Source organism: Corvus hawaiiensis, chromosome 19 (genome assembly GCF_020740725.1).
Source record: "Corvus hawaiiensis isolate bCorHaw1 chromosome 19, bCorHaw1.pri.cur, whole genome shotgun sequence".
In the NCBI taxonomy this organism is placed as follows: domain Eukaryota; kingdom Metazoa; phylum Chordata; class Aves; order Passeriformes; family Corvidae; genus Corvus; species Corvus hawaiiensis.
This window is the reverse complement of record NC_063231.1, coordinates 3549345-3570666: the sequence shown is the minus strand read 5'-3', so window position 1 is coordinate 3570666 and position 21322 is coordinate 3549345. Positions and strand designations below refer to the sequence as shown.

General features: G+C 38.8%; 1 protein-coding gene across 4 annotated transcripts in view; it reads right to left on the bottom strand.

Moving 5' to 3' along the window:
• Positions 1-21322, bottom strand: part of PITPNC1 (phosphatidylinositol transfer protein cytoplasmic 1) — an 82009-nt gene that overhangs the window by 18672 nt on the left and 42015 nt on the right. For 3 of the 4 annotated variants that reach the window (XM_048324130.1, XM_048324132.1, XM_048324129.1), the window contains exons 3-6: positions 20638-20726; positions 20184-20191; positions 11018-11089; positions 1868-1963 (exon numbers count right to left, since the gene is read on the bottom strand). In XM_048324130.1, coding sequence (XP_048180087.1) covers positions 1868-1963; positions 11018-11089; positions 20184-20191; positions 20638-20726 — 265 coding nt within the window. The remainder of the gene's footprint in view (positions 1-1867; positions 1964-11017; positions 11090-20183; positions 20192-20637; positions 20727-21322) is intronic. The other variant, XM_048324131.1, reaches the window with a different exon arrangement.

Below are 21322 nucleotides of genomic sequence, written 5' to 3'. Positions count from 1 at the left end.
TCTCAAAAGCTTACACTAACCAGGTTTAGCTATCTCTGAAGGTGCTATTTGGGAAACACAAACTCTTTATCATTTGCATAGAATTACTGTTCTGATTGAAAACAGATGGAAATCACATTTACGAACATTAAAAAATTTTTATAGTCTCTAAATTATGTAAGAGGCCTCATCAGAAATGGGAATTTGGCTTCATGTTCATCATATGGTAGCATAAAACCCCCATAGTTTGTAAACTTTGGAAGATCCACTGTTTTCAACTATTATTAATTCACTATCAATTACAGCATGCGCACAGTTAAATGCTAAACATGTTCTTACTGCTCTGTATGAATTCTGAAACAGAGTTTGATAGTCAACAGGAAAATCATCCATCAGTACAGAAAAAAACAACAGATGCTGGGCTATTTTTGTTGTTTAAACCCCTATAATATTCCATTTTGCTTGGAATCAGGTCTTTGGATTTGTCCTTGAAATAGCAACACAAAGACTCTGAAATGCTTTTCTCCTTTAAGATGAGCCTGGTCTTCTATATCAGGAGATTAATAATAGGGAAATTATGCTTAATAGTTGGATATTAAAAATGAGCAGGAAAGTTGCAAAACCGGACGTTACCTTTGTGTTTACAATTTCTGAAGTGCAGAGACTGGGATGAAAAATCTCACAGGATTTCTTTAAAGTACAGTCAAATGCTGACCCATTCCATTAGCAGCTCATTCCTAAATGGAGCCGGAATCCGTGGAGTTCAGATAAGATGACGGGACCAATAAGCTGTTTCAGGAGTATTATATAATTTTTGGTACTAAACAGATGGGTTTCATTATCTAAGGAAAGTAATAAAATTACTTTTCATTCTGCTGTAGACATAGTTTTGGTTTATGACCCGTACATAACATTCAAAGTAGGATCTATATAAATGGAAGATAACAAGTACTTGACTTTTTTAGCCTGAAACTCATGTCTCCTATAGTATAGAAATATATTCCTTGGCAAGTCTTCACTTTCTATCCTAAAAATGATTATGTAGTCTCATTTTAGATAGTTAAACAGCTGCCATACTCACTGCCAGCTATGAATATAGACTTGGCTCCAGAGGCAAATCATATCTCCAAAATTAAATGCGAGCATAGGTCTGATCATTCCTCTCTAGCTGTTTGTTGTGAACCATCATTTTTCAACTCTGAGATTAAAACATTGAGACCTCATCCTCATTTGCATGGTGGCTGCTGATTTCAAACAGTGAATTGCATTGACCTAGAAGAAACATGCTCTTCAAAGATGTGCTCCATCAAATATACATGGGAGCAATTTCCAAGGGAATTTTTGGAGAGTGACTGTGCCTGCTGCCATTGATGCTTTTTGGCAGATCTGCTGCACTCTGCAGTGTGCTTCAGTCCCTCTTGGTCTTGTGCCATTGTTCCCCTCAAGCAATTGTGCATCAGCCCTGTTGTCACTGCAGCACATCTGTCCTTTGCTGGGCTTGGGCACTTTGCAGGACCTACTGTTCAGGGTGGGATGCAAGTAAGAGATGTTTAAAACTGCTCAGATCTGAAAACTCTTCACTGAGCTTCATAATGCAAAGAAAAGGCCTTTTCTAGTTTGGAATAATTCAGCTGAATATCAAAGGTCTGGTACAGGATGTGTTCTGATAAGGATAGGAAAGCATTTCAAAGAATCATCTGCAAAAGAAAGTGTCAGGCAATCTAGACAGAGAGGCTGCTGTCTGCTTCTCCTCTGACCAAACACTTTTGAAATATTACTGACCAGCAAGATTTTATACAAAAATAAAACGGTTTTGATTCCTATCAAGTCTCTTCTAAAGCCTCTTACCTTCCCTTCCTCACCAGTTCACAGCTAAGTTGCCTCTTACCTCTGATTCCTTGTAATAGCGCTCGGGAATCTCATCACTGGCAATATCAATAAAGCAGACTTCTCGCTCCAGATCTTTAGCTTCTTTGTCAAAAATCTGCAAGAGTTAAAGAAATTCAAAGCTGTTACAGAACAACACCCTCACAAAATCCACCTGGAATAACTGTTAAAAGCAGTTTCAATGACTTGTGCAACAGAATGTATTTTAGGCTTGTGCCTGAACAGCTTTGTGTAAGATACTTGAGTTTTTGCAGGAACATGGTCACATTCTCTACCCTACTGCACACATTGTGCTCAGCACTTCCTGCTTCCACTGCTGTTCTTTCTTGGATTTTTTGAAATGGAGACCTTGATTACAAACAGTAAAGTCAACAATTTGGATTGGTTTTACTGTATTCTCCAATCTTTGTACTAGAATCTGTCACTGTGAAAAAACCCAACTCTCTGGACTTGGGGTGTTTTTACCCTTTTCCCTCTAAGGACTACAGCAACGTACAGGTGTTTGCTGGGAACACTCAGTCTAAGCTGTTCTTACATTGAGAATCAAAATTTTGGTTGAACTGCCTCAGCAGAAGCTGCAAGCTTCCCCCATCTATCCGTGCACACATATTTCAATTCTTTAGGACCTCGTTTGGAACAGCAAGTCTCCTGTTCTATGCAAGGCAAACGATGGGGATATTTTGGAAATCCAGGTCATTTGCAGCTGAAGCACAGTATCCTTCTGTGCCTGTGTCCATAATTTAATTATTTAGGCATCTCAGTGACCCATGTGACTTACACTGCGTCTGCAATACATTTCCCTCATGATTCTGAGACTTAGAAACAGCACCAAGTTAAAAGTCTACCATGAATTAGTGCCATGAAATTCAGGGAAGTTGTGCATCCACTGTCAGGATCAGTAGCAAGCTCACAATGTGCTTTTTCCTTTGGGGCACAATGTTCTATAGCTGAAATTTCCAGGAAGCAAAAATATTTTTGTTTTCTTTCTTTCTTTCTTTCTTTTTTTTAAATAAACGCAGTGAATGCTCTGTTGATTTAATTTAATTCTAGAGGAACAGTTAAAAATACAAAATGCCAGCAACTCTTTAGTAACAGAAATGCTACTTCATTACTTTTGAAAGCATTGGGGTTGCCCATTTAAAGCATTCAAAAAGAGCAATGGACTCCAGTGAACACAGCAACCAGCTGGTAGGAAGAACATGGCTCAGGAAATCATCCTTCAAATACAGGAAAAGCTGAAGTTTGACTACAATTTTAACTTGTCTTGGTAGTGAATAAAACAGGCAACACTGGAGGCTCACTGAGCTGGATGTAACATGTTCACACATCTGACACTGCAGAAGAACTGAGAAAGAGAAACTCCATCCTGGTTTTATTTGTATTATTATCCTTCTCCAGTCGTTGTTTTGCAAAAAAATTATGTTGATTATTTGAACAAATTGGTGCTGGGCAGCCCTTCCCCTGTAGTGCTCCTTCTCTGAATTGGGTACGTTGATGTAAATCACTTCTGTGTTTATATATATAATATAGGTCACCTTTTATAAGCTTCCTCACTTGCTTTTTGCCTAAACAAGTTCAGAAATACAGGGCAGCCCCTGATGAAATCAGTTGAACTATTTCTGGAACAAGATGTATTTCACCATAATCTCTATAAAATAATGGAAATTGCTCTTAAATGGACCTTACCAGGTCAGCTGAGGCTCTGAATCTGTCCATGGTTTAGGTACAAGCCCCATAAATTCAAGCACATGCAAATCTCTGCCCATTTGCAAGGACCTAAATGGACATTATTACCTAGTATCTTATCCAAAGAAATGTGCCGTGGTCTGTCCCAGGCTTGATCCACATATTTCACCTCATATGAAAATAGTTCTAAATTCCTTTTCTCTCTTTAAAATGCTGTGATGGAAGTGGGGATGACAGATGCCTTTGCCAATCTGTCAAAACCAGGAGGAATTTTTCAACCATTTCAACAATGCCTTATTTGCTGCCGAGGCTGCCTCTGACCATTTCCTCTATTCCAGAAGTTTGCTGTATGGCATTCTCACTTCCCTTTGCCAGCAGAACTTGTTGTCTAACCATTTATGCTTCTCCCTTTCTCAGATTGTCCTCACAAGATTTGCAGCTAGAGATTTAATCTTCTCATTCTATCAGCAGTTGAAAATAAGAAGTCATTAGAGAACAAGACTGATTTCTTTCTTAGCTCTAATTCTCTTGTTGCCTCTCCTAGCCACAGGATCTTGGATTGCCTGAAACCCTGTAGGGAGGATGGGTTTATTGTGGTTGGGATCAAAAAGACTAGAGAAACTTGAAAGTTTTAAAGGAAAAGATTAAAGGCCACAAAAAGAAGCATAAGGCTCCCAATCTGTGCAACTGTATTTGCAAATGTGCAGAAACTGAATGGTGAGAACAATCTGTATCCTTAAGAAGATGATGTAGAAAGACTATTAAATATTATATTGGAAAGAACTGGACAGGCTTTACATTTGGAAACCAAGTAATTAATTGAGATTAAAATACACAATCAAATGGAAAACAAAGAGCAACATTCAGACTGAAGTGGCCTTTTTGCTGTGGGCTTTGGTTTTACTTTTGGGAGGTTAACATGACAGCTTTTTTACAACAAACATTTATTACTTCCTCTTCCTAAGAGGGATGAAAACTCAGCATGATTTAGACTACATCACCTACAGAATGACAGAAAATGGGAGAAAAGTTTCAACTGGGTCTTCTTTATGACCGTCAATGGTTTGTTCTGGTGAAAATTAAAAAAGCCAAAAAACCAAACAAAACCCCCAAAACAACCAACCCCCCCCAAACCAACCAACCAATCAACCAACCAACCAACCAAAAGAAAAGCACACAACTCCCCTCCCCCCCAGGCAGGTGATTCCAGAACCTCAAGAAAGACAGCTCATACAGGTTGCTGCAGAAATCTAAGTCCTGGTGAGCTTCAATTTCATTCCCTTGTTTCCCTCCTGCCCTACAAGGACATGTCCTGGCACATCCTTTGCTAGTGACTTCCCTTTTCCTGGTAGCTACAGGAATAGAACAGAAAGTCAGGTTAGGAGATGACGGGAAATTTAATATCCTCTTTTCTATAAGCGTTTTTTTCTATTTTTTTCCATTTTATTTTCAGGCTAAGTTGTTGGCTTCAATTTTATTCAAATGTCATTTATCTAAAATTTAACTTTTATGGCCAATCCCCAAAGCTAACCTGGACTGGATATAAACAGTATAAAGCCAGCTTCTGCTGAATGCATTGATTCCATCCACACTGGCAAACTCCTCACTCATCTGCACTACCAGGATGCCGAGGGTCACATCTGTGCCTCTGGCTTGGCTTTATTTCATAATACATTATTCTCTCTTGTGATGTTTTTTTCCATCTTCAAGAGCAAAGGAGCCATCCAAGGGATTACCAGCTGGAAGGTGTTTGGCTCTGTCATTATTACAAAATGTTTTTTTTTTCCTAGCCTAAACATGAGGAGTTTGTGATCAGAAGGCTGTAAAGAGACAGCTAATTCATGGTAGGGTTGTAATTGTGGTAAATATTGCAAGAATAATCCTTTTCTTCCATTAAAAAAAGGCACAAAATAGGCACTCTCCACCTTGAAATTCTCATCTCTGCAGACTGCCACGGCCAGAACCACTGGCTACTGCCCAGTGTGTTGCCACACACCTTGAGCAGGTTGTGTCACCTGCTCCACTGCAGCTCTTATTTTTCTGAAGGAAAACTCTGACTCAGAATTCGATCCATGGAGTTTATTCAGTGTGTAACTTTTCAGTAAGTCATGCTCCAACCTCAGCTACTTCCAAATTCCCTTTATTTCCTTTTGAGATTTATTTGGGCGGAGATTACAGGAATTGACCAATTTAAAACCTGTTCACTGGATAAAAATATTTATGTGGACACACATAATTGGGAGCAATTTTTCTGTGGAAAAAGATTGAATCTCTCTTTGAGAACAGGGAATTTGGCTCCCTGAACTGGCTGGGAATATCCCTGTGTGCCACAGAGTTGGAGAGGCAGTTACATATTTATCTGCAGCCTTGCTCCCTGCTCCTTTTGATCTCCATGTCACGACTTCCCTATTATTCCATCTCTTATAAAATATCTCATTCAGATTTGTACTTTCTGGACAGAGAAATGGATTTTTATGTAATTATGTCAAAGAAGTTATGCTTCCAAGACTGTAATAGACTATAATATTTATTGGGATTAGTTTTTTTAAGTCACATCTAGTTCAAGTGCCAGATTTACTGACTAACTTCAGTAGTTCATTTAGAAAAATCAAAAAGTAGAGGCACAACCATATCACTTGTTCACACTCTGTCAGTGTGGGCCTTGTCATATGTTCTGCGATAGCCATATGTTCTTGGGACATATGATCTGCAGTTCAACAAAGAGAGCTCTTCACTCAGGAGGAATTTCAGCCTAACCTTTCCACTTGTTTACCTTTATCTTTTGAGAATTCTTAGAGGGGGAAAAGCTTCATAAAATCATGAATTTTTTATTGCAAATTGTGGGATGCTCAATATCATCACACAGGAAAAGTCCAGGTGCAAATAAAATCACCCTAAAAGTGTCCCTTGCTTTGACTTTGCCGTGTTTTGAATGATGCCCAGCAATCCTTTTGATGGTTTCCAGAATGAGATCCTGAGGTGCAGTGAGGCTAAACCAGGGCACAGCTGAATCCTTTTCAGCTGGAATCAGTGTTTCAAGGCAGTTGCCTTAAATAGTGAATTTACATTTAATTTCCATGTGCTATATTCAATTTTGTTACAACCTAGTTCCACATTACTAAGATAGGAGACAAAAATAGAGAAAAAAACCACTCTAAACTCAACCAAACTAGAAATGGATTTTCTTGTTAGCTGCCATACCTAAAATTTATTTTACTTTAGTTTCATAATCAAGATCTAGCCACTGAGTTTTCCAGAGAAAAATGTTATGCTACAAAGAGCAAGGCACTGGAAGTTTTACATACAGTGAATTTTCATTATTGACAACCTCTGAACTATTTGACAAGCTGTACTTGTTTTGCTTTCCCCAGTCACCATCAGATGGCAAAAAATCACTGCCCAAATATCAGCAGCAATTAATTCTGTGACTAAAAAACAAAACAAAACAAACCAACAGAAGTCAGTCAAACATAATGGTCCTTGTGCAACAAATAGGAAAATTGAATGTATCTGTGATTCAGTGATTTACTTGAGCAGTGTCTGTCCCCACTCTGCCTTTCCTGTACCTTCAGCTGCTTTGCAGACATTTTCCCCCGTATCAGAGTGTGACACGCAGGGACAGCACGGCGCTGCCGTGTGTGACATGGCTGGGCATTGATTACAGCAGCCACTGGAGCCATACGGTGCATCCTCTGAAATCAACAGTTGATTGTAATGCACAGTTGGTGTATTCCCCACTAAAAGGAAAAAAACCCAAAGTGTGTGTCTGTAATGTACACTGAAATAGTAAGAAGAAATCGGAGAGAAATGAGAGCAGGATGACAGTTTGACTAAATTAGCCCTTTGTGACACAAATACTGACCACTCAATGGACCGTTGAAAGAAAATACCTGTGCAAATACAAAAAGAGCTTAAGGAAGTCTTCTCATGGAAAGCACACACCCCTTTTATTGACACACAAGAAGTAACTCACACCCTTCTGCCCAGATTTCTACCATTTCATTCAGTAGATAACCATAAGAATTCTCTTGGATGTACCTTATGTGTTTAATATTCAGAATACAGACTTTGCATATCTATATTCAAATTCCTAAAGTACTAATTTTCCTTATGGGAGAAGTGTGCGATTGCTGTGTTCTTTTACACTTGTCTGTGCTCACCGAGGTTGTTGGCTGTAGGCACCTGCACTTCCCCCTGCCCAGCACTGCCCACTGTGACCCTGACCAATGGAAGCAGCTCAGGATGCAAAGGGAAGCAATATTTTCATGTACTCTACAAATGCCACCTCCTGTGTCATTTACATCTCACAAAACATTCTAATTTTTAGAAATTCCATTTCATAATTTAAAATAGAAGTAAAATCAAAATAAAATTTCTCTTTAAGAAGCTGACTTTTTAAAAAAGACCTGCAAGAGGAAACACTGACTGGACTGACTCACTGGTCCAGTTTCTGACAGCATTAATGAAACTGTAAAGCTGCAAGGTAGCAGGGACAATATTTGATGTACTAACATGTTCATCCAATACTGGCTCTGTTTTTCTAAGGACAGAGTTGCCATGGAACATCTACATGGGATACATCAAAATCAGCTGAGCACTGAAATCACAGCTGAATGGATTTATGGTTCTGCACTACTAAGCAAGGTTACCTAAATAAGGGTATTTATTGTCCGTTGTTCTTTCTGTCAGTGTTTGTGCAAATCAACTGCAAACTTTAACAGATTGGAACAAGAGTGCTTCAACACATTTAAAATAGGTTAAAATGATAATGAAGTCTAAGACATAGAAAAATCAGGTTCCAGAGCAGATACTGTCTTTCATTAGTATCACTAGTATCTTCTATCATGCCAAATGGGAAGAAAAATCAGTAGGAACTTTGCATCAAGATGTATTGCAATAATTCGGTAGAATTATATGAGACAATGCAACATGTTACATGAAATAATTCTAATAACATACCAGCCTACCAATGACAGGAACCCAAGACCATTTATATTGCTTTCTTCCATGGAATTAGTTTTAATATCCTTATATCTAAGTATGTTTCACAATCAATATCTACTTTATCAGACAGTATGGAAATGAAGAATAGATCAGAGGGCAAAGATTTCAGAAAACCTGTATGATCTAAAAAAAATTATTGAGAAATTGCTGGGTTAAAATCAGACTTGTATTATTGCCCTCATTACTGTAACATTAACATTCATTCAGTCTATTTTGCATTACAACTGCAAAATTTACGAAGTATTTTTTGGTTTAATTATTTCTTCATCAGACAAGGCTGATAGTTGCAATGAAGGAAAATAAAGTGTATGTATAGAAATCTATAGGAATGGATGCTATGCTTCCTGTTGTTTTCTAAGCAGACAAACAGTGACATTTAATCTAAACTCATCTGACACAAAGGAGAAATACACTTTGCCAGTTCTTAAGGGAAATTTAAGCCTGCCCACTGACTAATGGAAATGAGGTTGACTCCTAGTTCCAAGGTGTCTGGACTAACAGAAGCCTTTTCATGTTTACGAACCTTCCAGCATTTCAGTGCTGTTCCAGTCATGTCTGTGGTCCCATGTCAAGGTCACAGGAGCACAAAAACGTAGATCTTCCATTGGTTTATTGTGTTCACACCAGTGAACAGCATAGCTCTCAGAATTACAAGATCAGGGAAATTAGGACTGCAGTGCAACCCTCTAATTCAGCTGCTCTTTCTCCTCCTCAGTTCAAGTAAGGGTCAGTGAAATCTCTTAATCTAGGTAAACACTGGCTTAGTCTGTGACTCAGGTGCTGCAATAGAAAGGTAATATGATATTACCCCACTGGCACTCTGGTAAAAATGACATTGGAAGAGCTGGATTCAAGCAGAATAGAGTTTCTTTGATTTACATCACTGGAGTATCCCACTTCTGTGCCATCTTAAATTCCCTGGTTGGATACTGTTCAGGGCTTGATTCACAGTATTTTAGCCACAAGCTGACACACTGAAAGAATTCACTCTGCTGAAATAGCTTCAGTTCTTCCTCTGTCAGACAGCAGCCCAGATAATATCTGCTCACTGCTGACATTATAATGCACCAGAAAATTAGTCTGCACCCTCCCAAAACCTAAGGTGTGGGCTAGTTCTGAATTAAAGTGCTGCCAAAAAGCAGGAGTGAACATTAAAAAGTGCATTAATTACACAATGTTCATCTAGCTGGTAATGTAATAAACTTCTTTTTAACTCACTCACTGATCTGGCTTAGAGTAGCAGTGACTGTGAGTGGTTGATATCCGGTAGCTAATAGATGATCTCTGTCATGTTCCCAGTGGGAAAATGCATGCCAAAAGCATTATTCCAAATTCCACCTGGTTCTTGTACATGTAATTATTCTGCCATAAGTAGCACAAAAGCTGTCAGCCTCATGAACAGGCAGGCCCAGCGGGCTGAGGGAAATGTACCTCCCACCTGGAAAAGAGAACATCTTCCTCTTACCAAGGCTGCTGGAGGGACACCCCAGGACACTGGAAGACTGTGCTCAGAACGCTTAAAATCTGCTTTACTGCCTTTTCCTTCTCAAGAATAAGTTCAAACACCCCTTCATTGGGTCTCTGTATTACAGATCAAAGTTCCAGACAGTTAAACTTTATTTCATGCCTACAAGAAACTTCCTCCCATAAGTCTGCAGCCAATGCATACCAAAATGAAAGAGGGAGAAACATATTAGTATATGAACCCAAAGGTTCAAGCTTTACGTGCCGGGCTTTATTGAAAGTTATTCTTTTTTTTTTTTTGCAAGGTGTTTGACTCTGCTTTGCTCTCTGTCTGGACAGCAAAGTCTGACTGACCTCCTGCCTTCTGCTCCTGAGCCTCTCTGAGCAGCAGCTGCTGGCAATTCACTCCTGCCCTTCCTCTAGGGAGGATTTTACATAGTTAGTTGTCCCTCTCATCTCTAAGCTCTAACTCTGAAAACTTTTTAACTTCAGGTAAGTGACTGCCAAAAGCATCACCTAAGTGCACAGCCATTGTTCCTGAAGCTGTTTACTAAGATCTCTCAACTCTGACCATTGTTCAGTTTCCCGTTTGTTCTTCCTGACACCTCCTTGGAATTCAACCCCCTTTATTCAGAGATAATAATGTAAAACACATAAAGTGAAATACAATTACACCAAAAAAAAAAGAGTCATCTTTTCTTTACTTTCCATATATGTTTATCAGGACTAAATTCACATATGTAAATTATGTTGTGTTTAGAGAAGGAACAAATAGAATAGGAGAGGCAGAAAGGAAGGTGTGTACACAGATCTTTCATCTCCTGGTGCTTCAGAGGTAACTCCTCTGCAGCTGCTCAAGACCAGAACACCCAGGGAGGGGCACAGGCACAAGTCTGATGGGGCCTTTTTCCCAAACTGAGAGACCTAGAGGCCCCAGACACAGACTGTGGTTAACAAAGAAGATTAAATCAAATTTTGCACAAGGTGTCATACTTACACTGTCATTGCTTCCTTTGTTGTCCTCATATTTTGTCTCTATATGAATGGAGAATTTTGGCAAAAATGAACACTGCAACAAAAGAAAAGTATGTTTAACACAAAAAATACGCCTTGCTTCATCAGCTGACATATTCAGTACATCCCTTTTGGTATCAGCTTTCTTATTTTTTTCAGATTACTTCAAGAAAAAGAGTAAATGTTCACAGAATGTAAACCTGAAAGGTTTGATGATTCTGGAGGGATGCAGAGATTCTATCTAAAAGCTGAAAACAAAATGAAGGTATAAATAAATCAGTATAAGCACTCTGGAATAATGAGATGCAATGGTTTTCATGCTCAGTATGCCCAGGAGTATGAATGTCCTGAATGTCTTGTTAGAAATTCAATTCAATAAGATCTTGAGAGCAACTCGATATCCCTCATCATAGACCAGTCTATCCCTCATATAAAATAACCCAATGACACTTCACCAGATGCAGGTCCTGACCAAACAGACAGCAATGCTTTCATGTGTGAGGGCTTTTCTTAATTTTCAGTGAGAAATGAATTTTAGCACAATTTCCTATTAGTGAAATTAAGATGGATTATGAGCCCCTGTGAAAATTCCTTTATACTAAATCCAAACAAATCTTTAGATAATAAGGCCAAAAAAAAAAAAAAAAAAAAAAAAAGCACCAATATTTTTCTGTTAAAGATTAATATTCTGTATTTACATGGGAATAAACTTATTTTTCTGAGCATTGCTTAGCTTAGTTGGCTTATGAAGACTAGAATTTGTAATAGTACACAACATAATTCCAACAGAATAAATATTTCAAGTATATTTTATTTATCATTTCACAGTTCTTCTTTCAAAGCAAGTTTTCAGACAGGGAGATAGAGCAGCTGTCTAACCAGCTCTAAAGGACACTAGTTCAGCATCTTTCCTATTAGTCACCAAGCCTTTCCTTGCATTAACTGCCAGTTCCTTGTGTGATGCATCACTAATCCCCTATGGCAAATTACTCCTTCATGGGCTGTACATACAGGATATACAATGAGGATGTTTGGATGCCTCACTGTTCACACTGCTGTTGGTCCAAGTTCAGGCTTGAAAACATTTGGAGAGTTTTTCAAAGGGAGGGGCTGGTGAGTAAGGGAAGAAGGGATTTAAGAGGCCAGGTGTAGTGCAACAATTGAAATGAGAAGGCAACTCATTGGAGACTGCAGCAAATACATTCCTCGTTCAATGGATATCACCCAACAGGTCATTGTTCAGTTTTCTTCTGGTCACAGGATATCCAGTACTCAATAAGCTCATCTAGAATCAATCCTTGTCGAAAAAACAAGTGAGAGAGTTTCCTCAAAATAAGGTTCTGGTGCCATGGAAGGCAAAACCCCCTTCATACTGTTGATCTGAAGCACAGCTGAAGTTTCAGAGGAAATTATGAGTAAAGCCAAATGCCAGATTTCCCTTTTACCTTGGTATTAAAGAAATGCCTGCTATTTTCAATCACTGTCTAGAGGTTGTCAGGAATGAGTCAGGTCATGACACCGAAATGTCACTGTTCCATGTATTGAACGTGAGGCTGCATTGGGCTGCTTGTAGCAGCTCAGCAAGCCACTGCTTGAATCTAGTTGTTGATTCTTGTGATCCAGAATCTAAACTCTAATTAAAACAAGAGACCCTTTAACCTTGTATTTCAAAAAAGAAGCATTAAGAAAAGACCAAGGATCCTTAGAATAGCATAGAGGAATGGTAAGTGCCATTTACCTCAAGCCACCTCATTAGAGAGCCACTTTCTGTAAAGCCACCCACAGTCAGCCTCCCTGTGTGTTTAGTATGAAGGAGAGAACTGTAACAACCTAATTTGAGATTATAAATGGTAACATGGGTTTACCCCAAATGAAAATTCAAATTCACCAGAAAGTCCTCCACCGCAAAAATCTCTCTCAGAAACTCAACTGACTGGCAACCACTGCTCCAGCAGCTGTGGGGGGTCTCTCTGCCTTACAGGAACACTTAGCAGGGTCCAAATTTTCGAACATTTCACAGAATGTGTCTCATGATTCATCAGCTGCACTCTGACTAATTGGCAGAGGGCTCTGGCAGAACCAGAAAACTGTTTATGCATCATTCAAAAGACTATTATTCATCATGCAAAAAGTTGGGTGTTTTTCCCCTCAAATGGCCACATATTTACTTAACTGGGGATTAAAATTGTTATGTAACAGTCAGAATCAAACTGGGGAGTGAATAGTAGGTAATAAACCTTTTAGTTGATTTTTCTTTTCTTCTGAGCACCACTCCCTTTCTGCTCTGCCTCCTCTGGGGCCTGTGTTCTTCCATCACTGACCTGGAGGCGATCGATCCCAAGCACACACAGGAATGCACAGGGCACTGTTTCCGGCTCTCCATTTCACTACCTCTACAGCTTGCAAGGTTCCTCTTGGGAATAAAACAGTGGCAAATTTAATCTTTAACTTGAAATTAAACTTAAGTTCTACAGAATAATACAAAATCTTCAGTCACAGTGTCTTCAATGATAAGGTTTCTTTGTGTAAAGCTCTCAAAGGAGGCATCTTAGGTATTGTCACCTCCAGATTTTTTAGGCATCTTATAAACTCCTTTAAAAATTGTTATACCCCAGCACACCTGTAACACTCAAAAACAAGTAAAGGGAACATTCCAGGTTTTTTGTTTATTTTCCTAAACTTTCTATATTTGGAACCTCAATTTTGGAAGAACCAGAAGAGGTTTAAGGCTCAAGAGAGCACCCAGTGCAATAACAGGAGTCTGTAACAGTAATTACCAGCTGTGAGCAGGAGTATTTCCATGTTAGAATGAAAGGAATGAAAGCAGCATATGGAAAGTACAGCCTGCAGTTGCATTTGCAATTCCCTTCATATAACCTCTTGAAAAACGAAAGGCCTATTTTTAGCATGATGATTGATTAGTGTTGCCATAGCAATAAGCAACACTTACAAGAACAGGGTAGAACCGAAGTGTGCCAAAACACTTGCCAAAGTCTTAAAAAGACAGTCAAACACGCGGTGTGTGACAATCGTTTAATGGACACAACTGTCAAATTAACCTTCGCACAGTAATTACACCTGAGGTGGCTGTGGGAATTACTGGAGTTTTCAGCAAATATGTTTGTCTGAGAGAGGTTTCTTCACCCTCTGGAACCTGCTTTGTGCGAGTGATGCCAGTTCATCAATACTGTTGCAGTTGGTTTCATTTTCCATGTGGTTTCTGCCTGCAGAATGTTCAAAGACCTGCTAGAGACTTCAGCCTTGCTCTTCACCTCTCCTGCTCCTTGTGAATATTAATCCACAATCCTTGGCACTTGTTTCTGTACAGTAAAAATTAATCCCACTTTTTTTTTTTTTTAAGCAGCAGAAGCATATTCCCCTAAATCTTAACATAGAAGCCCAGCAAGACAGACATTTCATGTAAATGTTCCCTCTCATCTTCCACCACTTTTCAGATTGATGACTTTTTTCTCATATGGTCACACATGCATTTTTTTGACAACACAGGTGGAACCAGATTCTTCAGACAGCAAATTCCATGGAGCCTACAGACAAAGAACACCATGACTATTACAATGAGGGGAGAGTGTTCAAGCAAATGAAATCTTTTCCGTAGGGTAAATTCCAGATATCACATCCTTTAAATTCAAAATTTTTGGGCACTATTTTGGTACTCAGGGGGTTACAACAAAATTTCTTTATTGAAGATCAAGAACCTGGGAAAGAGAAATGGAGTCCCAACTTTGCTGTAACAAACAAAGGGGATGTGGGACTATGGGGTGATGGAAGGTGGAATATTCAATGTTTTTTGGAAAATGGCTACCATGTTACTGCCTCCCCTCAGACTCCTCCAGACAGGTCTGCATGTGAGCTCCTAGAGCTGCTGTGTGATCAGGTCACCCATGGCACAAACCAGCATCAATCAGGGTGACAAGGTTGGAAGAGAATAGACGGAAAGGGCTGGGCAGGGTCACGGCAGTATTTGGAAGATGTGACTCAGTGAGAGGGAGGAAAATTTGGAAAGCAAGATAAGCACAGGAAGGTGGCAAACAGCAAAACAAAAGTGCTGTTGAGTGGAAAGGAAAAGAACAATGCAAAACCAGGGCTTGAAAATAAACAAGGGAGCAAAACTCTCATAAACAAGCCAAGAAAGAAAACCACTGTTTGTATTGTGTACAATAACTTGAAGACGGAACGATGACTAACAAGTTGCCTCCAACCACTATAAAACTCTTATCTCTGGCTTTGCCTTCCCTTAGGATCTCTTTCTTTGATACATGGGAACAGTAACCTGCTTATTGAGGAAGAAGGGAAGTGAAAAGCAGCGTGCACAAGTGGAAATGACAGTCCCATCCATCAGAGAGGGGGCTGGATTTCTTTGGAATAAGCCAGTGCTGGAAAAAGGGAATTCTCTCAAGCAATTTGAGTTACTAATTTCAATGGGATCAAGCTATTAAATGAGAATACAGGTTTGCAGCTCTCTAAAAAGATATATTATTTGCTTCTTATAAATTCTACAGAGGTCCTTCCTTTTGCTAGAACCCCTAAGGGAAAAAAAAATCTGTGTTCTCCTAGGACAATGGCAGCAGTTAGCCTGTTTTTTGAGTCGGGGGGTAAGATGGGAGGATGCTGATAGTAACTTGGCATTAGGCTCTAATCCTCCGGTACAGATTCTGCTGCATTTTTGATGAAGACTCTTCATATCCTCAAACTGCAGAAAAGTTTCTGCACTGAAGAGTGAGGGGTTACATCCAAATTTCAAGGGCTGGTAATCAGATAAAGAGAACACAGGAAAATCTCTACAGCAATGTTCATCTGAAACAACTGTTTTCCTTCTCAAGTCATCTCATTATAAAAATAACAATACAAAAACATTTCTTCCAGATAATTTACTTCATGGATAAACCGGCAGCTAAGTGAAGCACAAAACATGCCTGTTCTCAAAAGTAATCAGAAACCAGCAGGTCAGCAATGGACCATTTAGCAACTCTCACTCTGGGGCCTTGACACATACCAGATGACATAATTTTATTTTCCTCAGTCATTTGCTATAGAAGAATAAATGTCATTGTGATAAATCATCAAAGGAATTGTTGTCTCCTGCTTTCTGTTCCATAACTGTTTTCCATAAATATTCTGAATTTATATTGTATTCGTAAGTTAATTTGAGACACTGGCATGTTGAAGGAATGCTCCTCCTCCTTTGCACAGAGCAAACAATGCCATTTTAATGTTTGTTTTGTTTATATAATTGTGAAACTAACATTTGTCCATAAATTAGGTGCAAAAAATTTATCCAGCTGTTTTCAAATTTCAGCCCCAGAACTGAAATATTGCTAACAACACCAAAGTTGTTCAGGTCAGGTGGCAAATCTATTTGAACTGATCCCTGGTAAACACTTGAACTGTACCTTCAAATTCAGAAGAGTTTGCTTAAATTCTCTTTGTATTTTTCCTAAACCCTTTGTTCTCCAACTTGAGGGCTAAACTTTGTGTAGCTCATTTTCAGTGTACTTCGATCACATGAAGATTTTGTACCATGGTTTAGTCACCAAACATTCGTGATCTGAGTATTTGTTTGCTTGAGGCTCCTCTCTTTTTTTGTCCAGAATCTCCACTGTCACTTGAGCAGGTCGAATGGATATTTGCTCTGTGCTGTTTATTTTCTAACAGTATCCCAATGCAGGTAAAGAAACCTAGTTCTATGCAATTATTTTTTCGTTTGGTTTGCAATAGACACAAGTTTGCTTTCTAGTTAATTATTTCTAATCTGGCTGGGCAACCTCAGAAAGAAAAATAACAAAGCCTCCTGAAAGTTCAGTTGTTCTTGCCACCGTGAATAGCATAAATATTTTCCACTAAAGATACATATTTGCAAAGGCTGTGGTAAGCTGGCACACAGGGGTTGTTGAGAGCTGCAAGGCATCTTTTCTCCGTCCTCCAAGTGAAAAAGGCCCCAGCCCTTGTCCAGCAAAGGAATTCTTTCCAAAGCCAGCAGCTAGCAGCACCCATTCCCCAGGAGCAGGTGTAGCTGGGCAGGAGGCACTTGACCACACCAAGTCCTGGAATTGCTTATGAAGTGGAATCCATTGGAGTTACCCCTGTAGGGCTCCCTTTCTGCTGCATCCTAAATAGAGTACCCCAGATGTATGATCTTAACATCAACCTAATCACAATATTAAATGGATTTATATATAAACCTCAAACAAATATTTTAGCAAGACATCTTGTCAGGTTTCTAATGACAAGATCAAAACCAAAGCAGCTCCTGTCTAACTTGAAGAGACTTTCTCACATATGGTTCTGAAGTAACACCCCAGCCACTATAACTTCAAACTTTACAGGAATATCTTAATCTCTAAACAGTACCCCCAAATCTGGATTACTTCCTTTGGTTTCAGCTTTGAAAGTATTTTTTCGACTTTCTCCTCCCTCTCAATGCCAGCAGGAAGCTTTCAAGGATTAGCTCCAGCTCTGATACAGCACTTCTAGGGGCAGCACCCATGTGTCATCTTCCTGATAGGAAGTCTTTTGTACAGCAGCTTTAACAAGGTACATTCGCAAATGCTCTCCTGACATGACACTATGGCACATATCCCACCCCACAAAAGCATCTCTTGTGCAATAGTTCTGTTAAACTCATTATCTCGAGCGTGTCAGTTGCTTTACATGCTGTTAATAATGTTGCCAATACCCAGTAGCAGATGTGCTGTTTGCTGTCAAATTTAGGGGGTTGCTGAGTAACAAATACCATTGCTTAAAGCAGATGCCATCATAACTGGATCCAGATTACAGAGGACTAACATCATGACAGTATAATTTCCATTCCTGTTTTCATGCATCCAATCACTCTTGGCTTTTTACACAACCATTGCACAGAACAACATTCTGAAAATTATTTTTCAATGCCTGATGAGCCTTTTTTCTTAGGTGTCCTAATTTCAGATCCTTAAGAAGTCATGTTTATGAATTCCATAATATTCACAGGAGAACCAGATTGATGAAATTATTCCATACTGCATTTCTGAATGTCAGAGTATGGGCTTGAATGCAATTTCTCAACAGCCTTCATATTTTACAACTGAAAAACCTTAAGACTATCAGTAAGGTTCAGTCTGCTGTTCACATCCTCTTCCAAATCACTAACACACACTGAAATAACATGCTGAGCCTTTAAGGTCCTTCTCTTTATTTAGAGTGGAGCTTACAAGGTTAATAAGGTGTGAACATACCACAGACCAGTATGTACTTGACTCGATAAGATTATGCTTTATTTATCCAGTTATTGGCCTGCCTTTAGAATCAGTTTCCCTCGAAATGAGGCTCAATTTGAATCTTACCATGTCCCCCTTCAGAGCGAATTTATGATCTTGAAGAAAAGGATTTCCAAGCTATCTTATATATTTATATATTCTTTCTTTCAGAATTCTCTAATGAATATAGAAGATCAAATTTAGAGAAGTATTCCAGACAAGGATAGCAATTATTCCCAGTGGTATATTAAACATTTTTTTCTAGATTCAATAGTTTGAGGCAAAGGCACTATCTCTGTTTTCCATGAAGATAAATTCACAGCCTATCAGCTCCATTAATGCATATTTTAGATTTTTGTCTGAAGTACAGTTTCCCTGATCTCCTCCCAGTATTTCTAGTTCTGTTTCCTTGCACCATGGTGAGTAACTAGTCCCCAGCTCCCCTAGGCAGTTACTCTGTCACTCAGTGATTGCTTTGCCTACCTTCTACATTTCTGGACTGATTTAATTTTTCTTTACATGTCTCTTCAATGCTGCAATCATTTCTGCTGATGCTCTTGAACGTTTCTGTAGCTGTACCTTCCTCCGATCTGCACCAGGTGTTGTTTCACAGACCAGACAGAGATCACCTCCTGATTCAGATGCTCTGAGTACAGCACTGCTGTTTGGTTTTAATAATGTGTCGCATTTCAAATTTAGATACATATTTCTGTCTGCCACCACCCTTTGCATCATCCCCACTTGTCTCTTTCAGTTAAAGAAAAAAAAAATCACATGAAAAGATTGAAATTTACTTTCAGTTAAAGAAAAAATTTACCATGGGGAGATATCAGTGCAACACAGCAAATGTCAACTTCCCAGCCTAAAACTAAATGTGGTATCAAAGGTAAACCTTAATTAATGTGAACTGTGACAGATCCTACTGAAAGTGTCTTCTGGTAAAACCAGCTAAGAATCTCTCCCTCATCACTACTGTCCATTTTGGTACATTTGGGTTTTCTCTGACAATCAAATGAATATTCTAAGTACCTGTAGCACATATTGAAAAGCACAGTTTGTTGCTTTGGTTTTTCAAACCTGGTCATCACAGTTTCAACTCTTGGTCTCCAGTTTTCAAATATGAGACTTTAAATCCCTTAATTTTTTTCTTTTTATCATACTGAAATATCTTTTTTTTCTTTTTATGCTTTATGAGTTTTTAAAAAATCTACACAAATATTTTGAGCACTGCAGAATTAAGAGAAACATCTGGATTATGTTTTATCTGCAGTCAGAAGTTCAAACTAAATCAAAGCAGGAGTTTCTGAAAGGTCCCTTCACCTGGAACCTCCTCACCATCCCCTCCTCACCTTCCAAGACTGAAGAGTGAAGACTTATTGCGTATTATTGAGGACAGCACATTTAAAACAATTTTTCTCATGATTTATGTGCTATATTTTGCCTTAGCTCTGCAAGAGGGAATAGCTGATTTTTCTGGGCACCATGCCCGGATTATGTTTAATTTTGTCTACAGATTGTACAGTTTCCCAGATACTATACCAGAGATGAGCATTTTATAAGTTAATAAAACAATAAATAAAATAAAATCTGTTCTCATGTCTCCAGGTAATAACTGGAACCTTAAAAGCCTCACCCTGTTTTATAGAACCTTCTCTTTCTTACAGTCAGTAAGTAAAAACATATCAAATTATTTTGAAGTGATAAAAAAGAATTTATAGGATCCCTTTAGAATTATGTCAAATTTCCCTTTAAATTGCTTAAACAAATAACTAAAATAAAGTTTCACTATTGAATGTATTATGAATTAGTTATATTAAGAAGGAATCAGATTGGATTCCACTACTATAGTTTACATAATTTTTCTATTTTAGAATAAAAAGAGGAAGAAAAACTTACTGTGTATTCTGATTTCCAATTGTCCATTTGTAAAAAAACGAAATAAGAGGGAAAAGAAAAAAAAAAGAAATGTGAAATAAAACAATGATGCGAGATCCTTACAGTAAACACACATTAATAATAAAAATTATTGTGTCAGATAGGCTGCTGATTTCTATTTGAATAAAGTCTATGGGACAATAAAGGACACAAGTCAGACAGAATCCAAGCACCTGATGTTTTCTTTGCCAGCAAGAAACTTCATAGATATAGCACTCCAGTTTTTACCTATCCTTAGTCTATAATCTTCAGTTCCTGATACCAGTACATATAAGGTGAAAAAATATATGCAGTTCAACAGAAGATGTTAAAGAGACTTGGTGCTTGTAGTTCAACGTATAACTTGGAGCTTCTGAAGATAAACTAAACTACCCCCACACCACAAAGCAGCAATAATTTCTGCTACATTCCTTACCTGTGATTGTATAAGGATAATAATTCCAGGCCTTCTCTGTAACGTAAAATATTTTGGGAACAACTGCTCTAGCCCAGCTAGGCAGTTTGCTGAAAGTTAAAAGAAAATATAAAATTAGAATATATTATGACTTATGTGTATTGTAGAAATAAAGATACTTCCAGATGTGCTCATCATTTGTGAGGTGTTTGGGGGACACAGCAACACCCAGACTTCTCAAGAGTATTTTCATTTTCTGCCTCAGCTGTGCTGCCCTCGCAGAGGGAGCAGATCAGTGCCAGTGCAACAACCTCTGAGTGGGCTGAGCTGAGGCTGCTCATTTTGAGAATTCATGGCCCCAAACCTTTGGCCAGGGCTGAACTCAACAGGTGAGTCCAAACAAGGTGTAACTGTGGCACCTTGTCCTCAGCCACAGGGAGGCACTCTCTAACAAGAGGTCAGGAGGAAATGTGGGCTTTGAGTCCACTTCGATCCCGAATCCATTACTTCTTACAGACTCTTTTTTCTTCCTTCATATTCTCTGCCAGCACTGAAGCCCTCATGCTCAGCTCACCTGGCACTCAGCTGTTCCCACATTACCAATACCAACTCCTGAGTAGGAAGCTTTTATATTAAAATTAACAGATCACTCAAAACACCTCGTGAGGCTGGTAGGCAGCATTAGTCCCATTTTGCTGATGGGAAA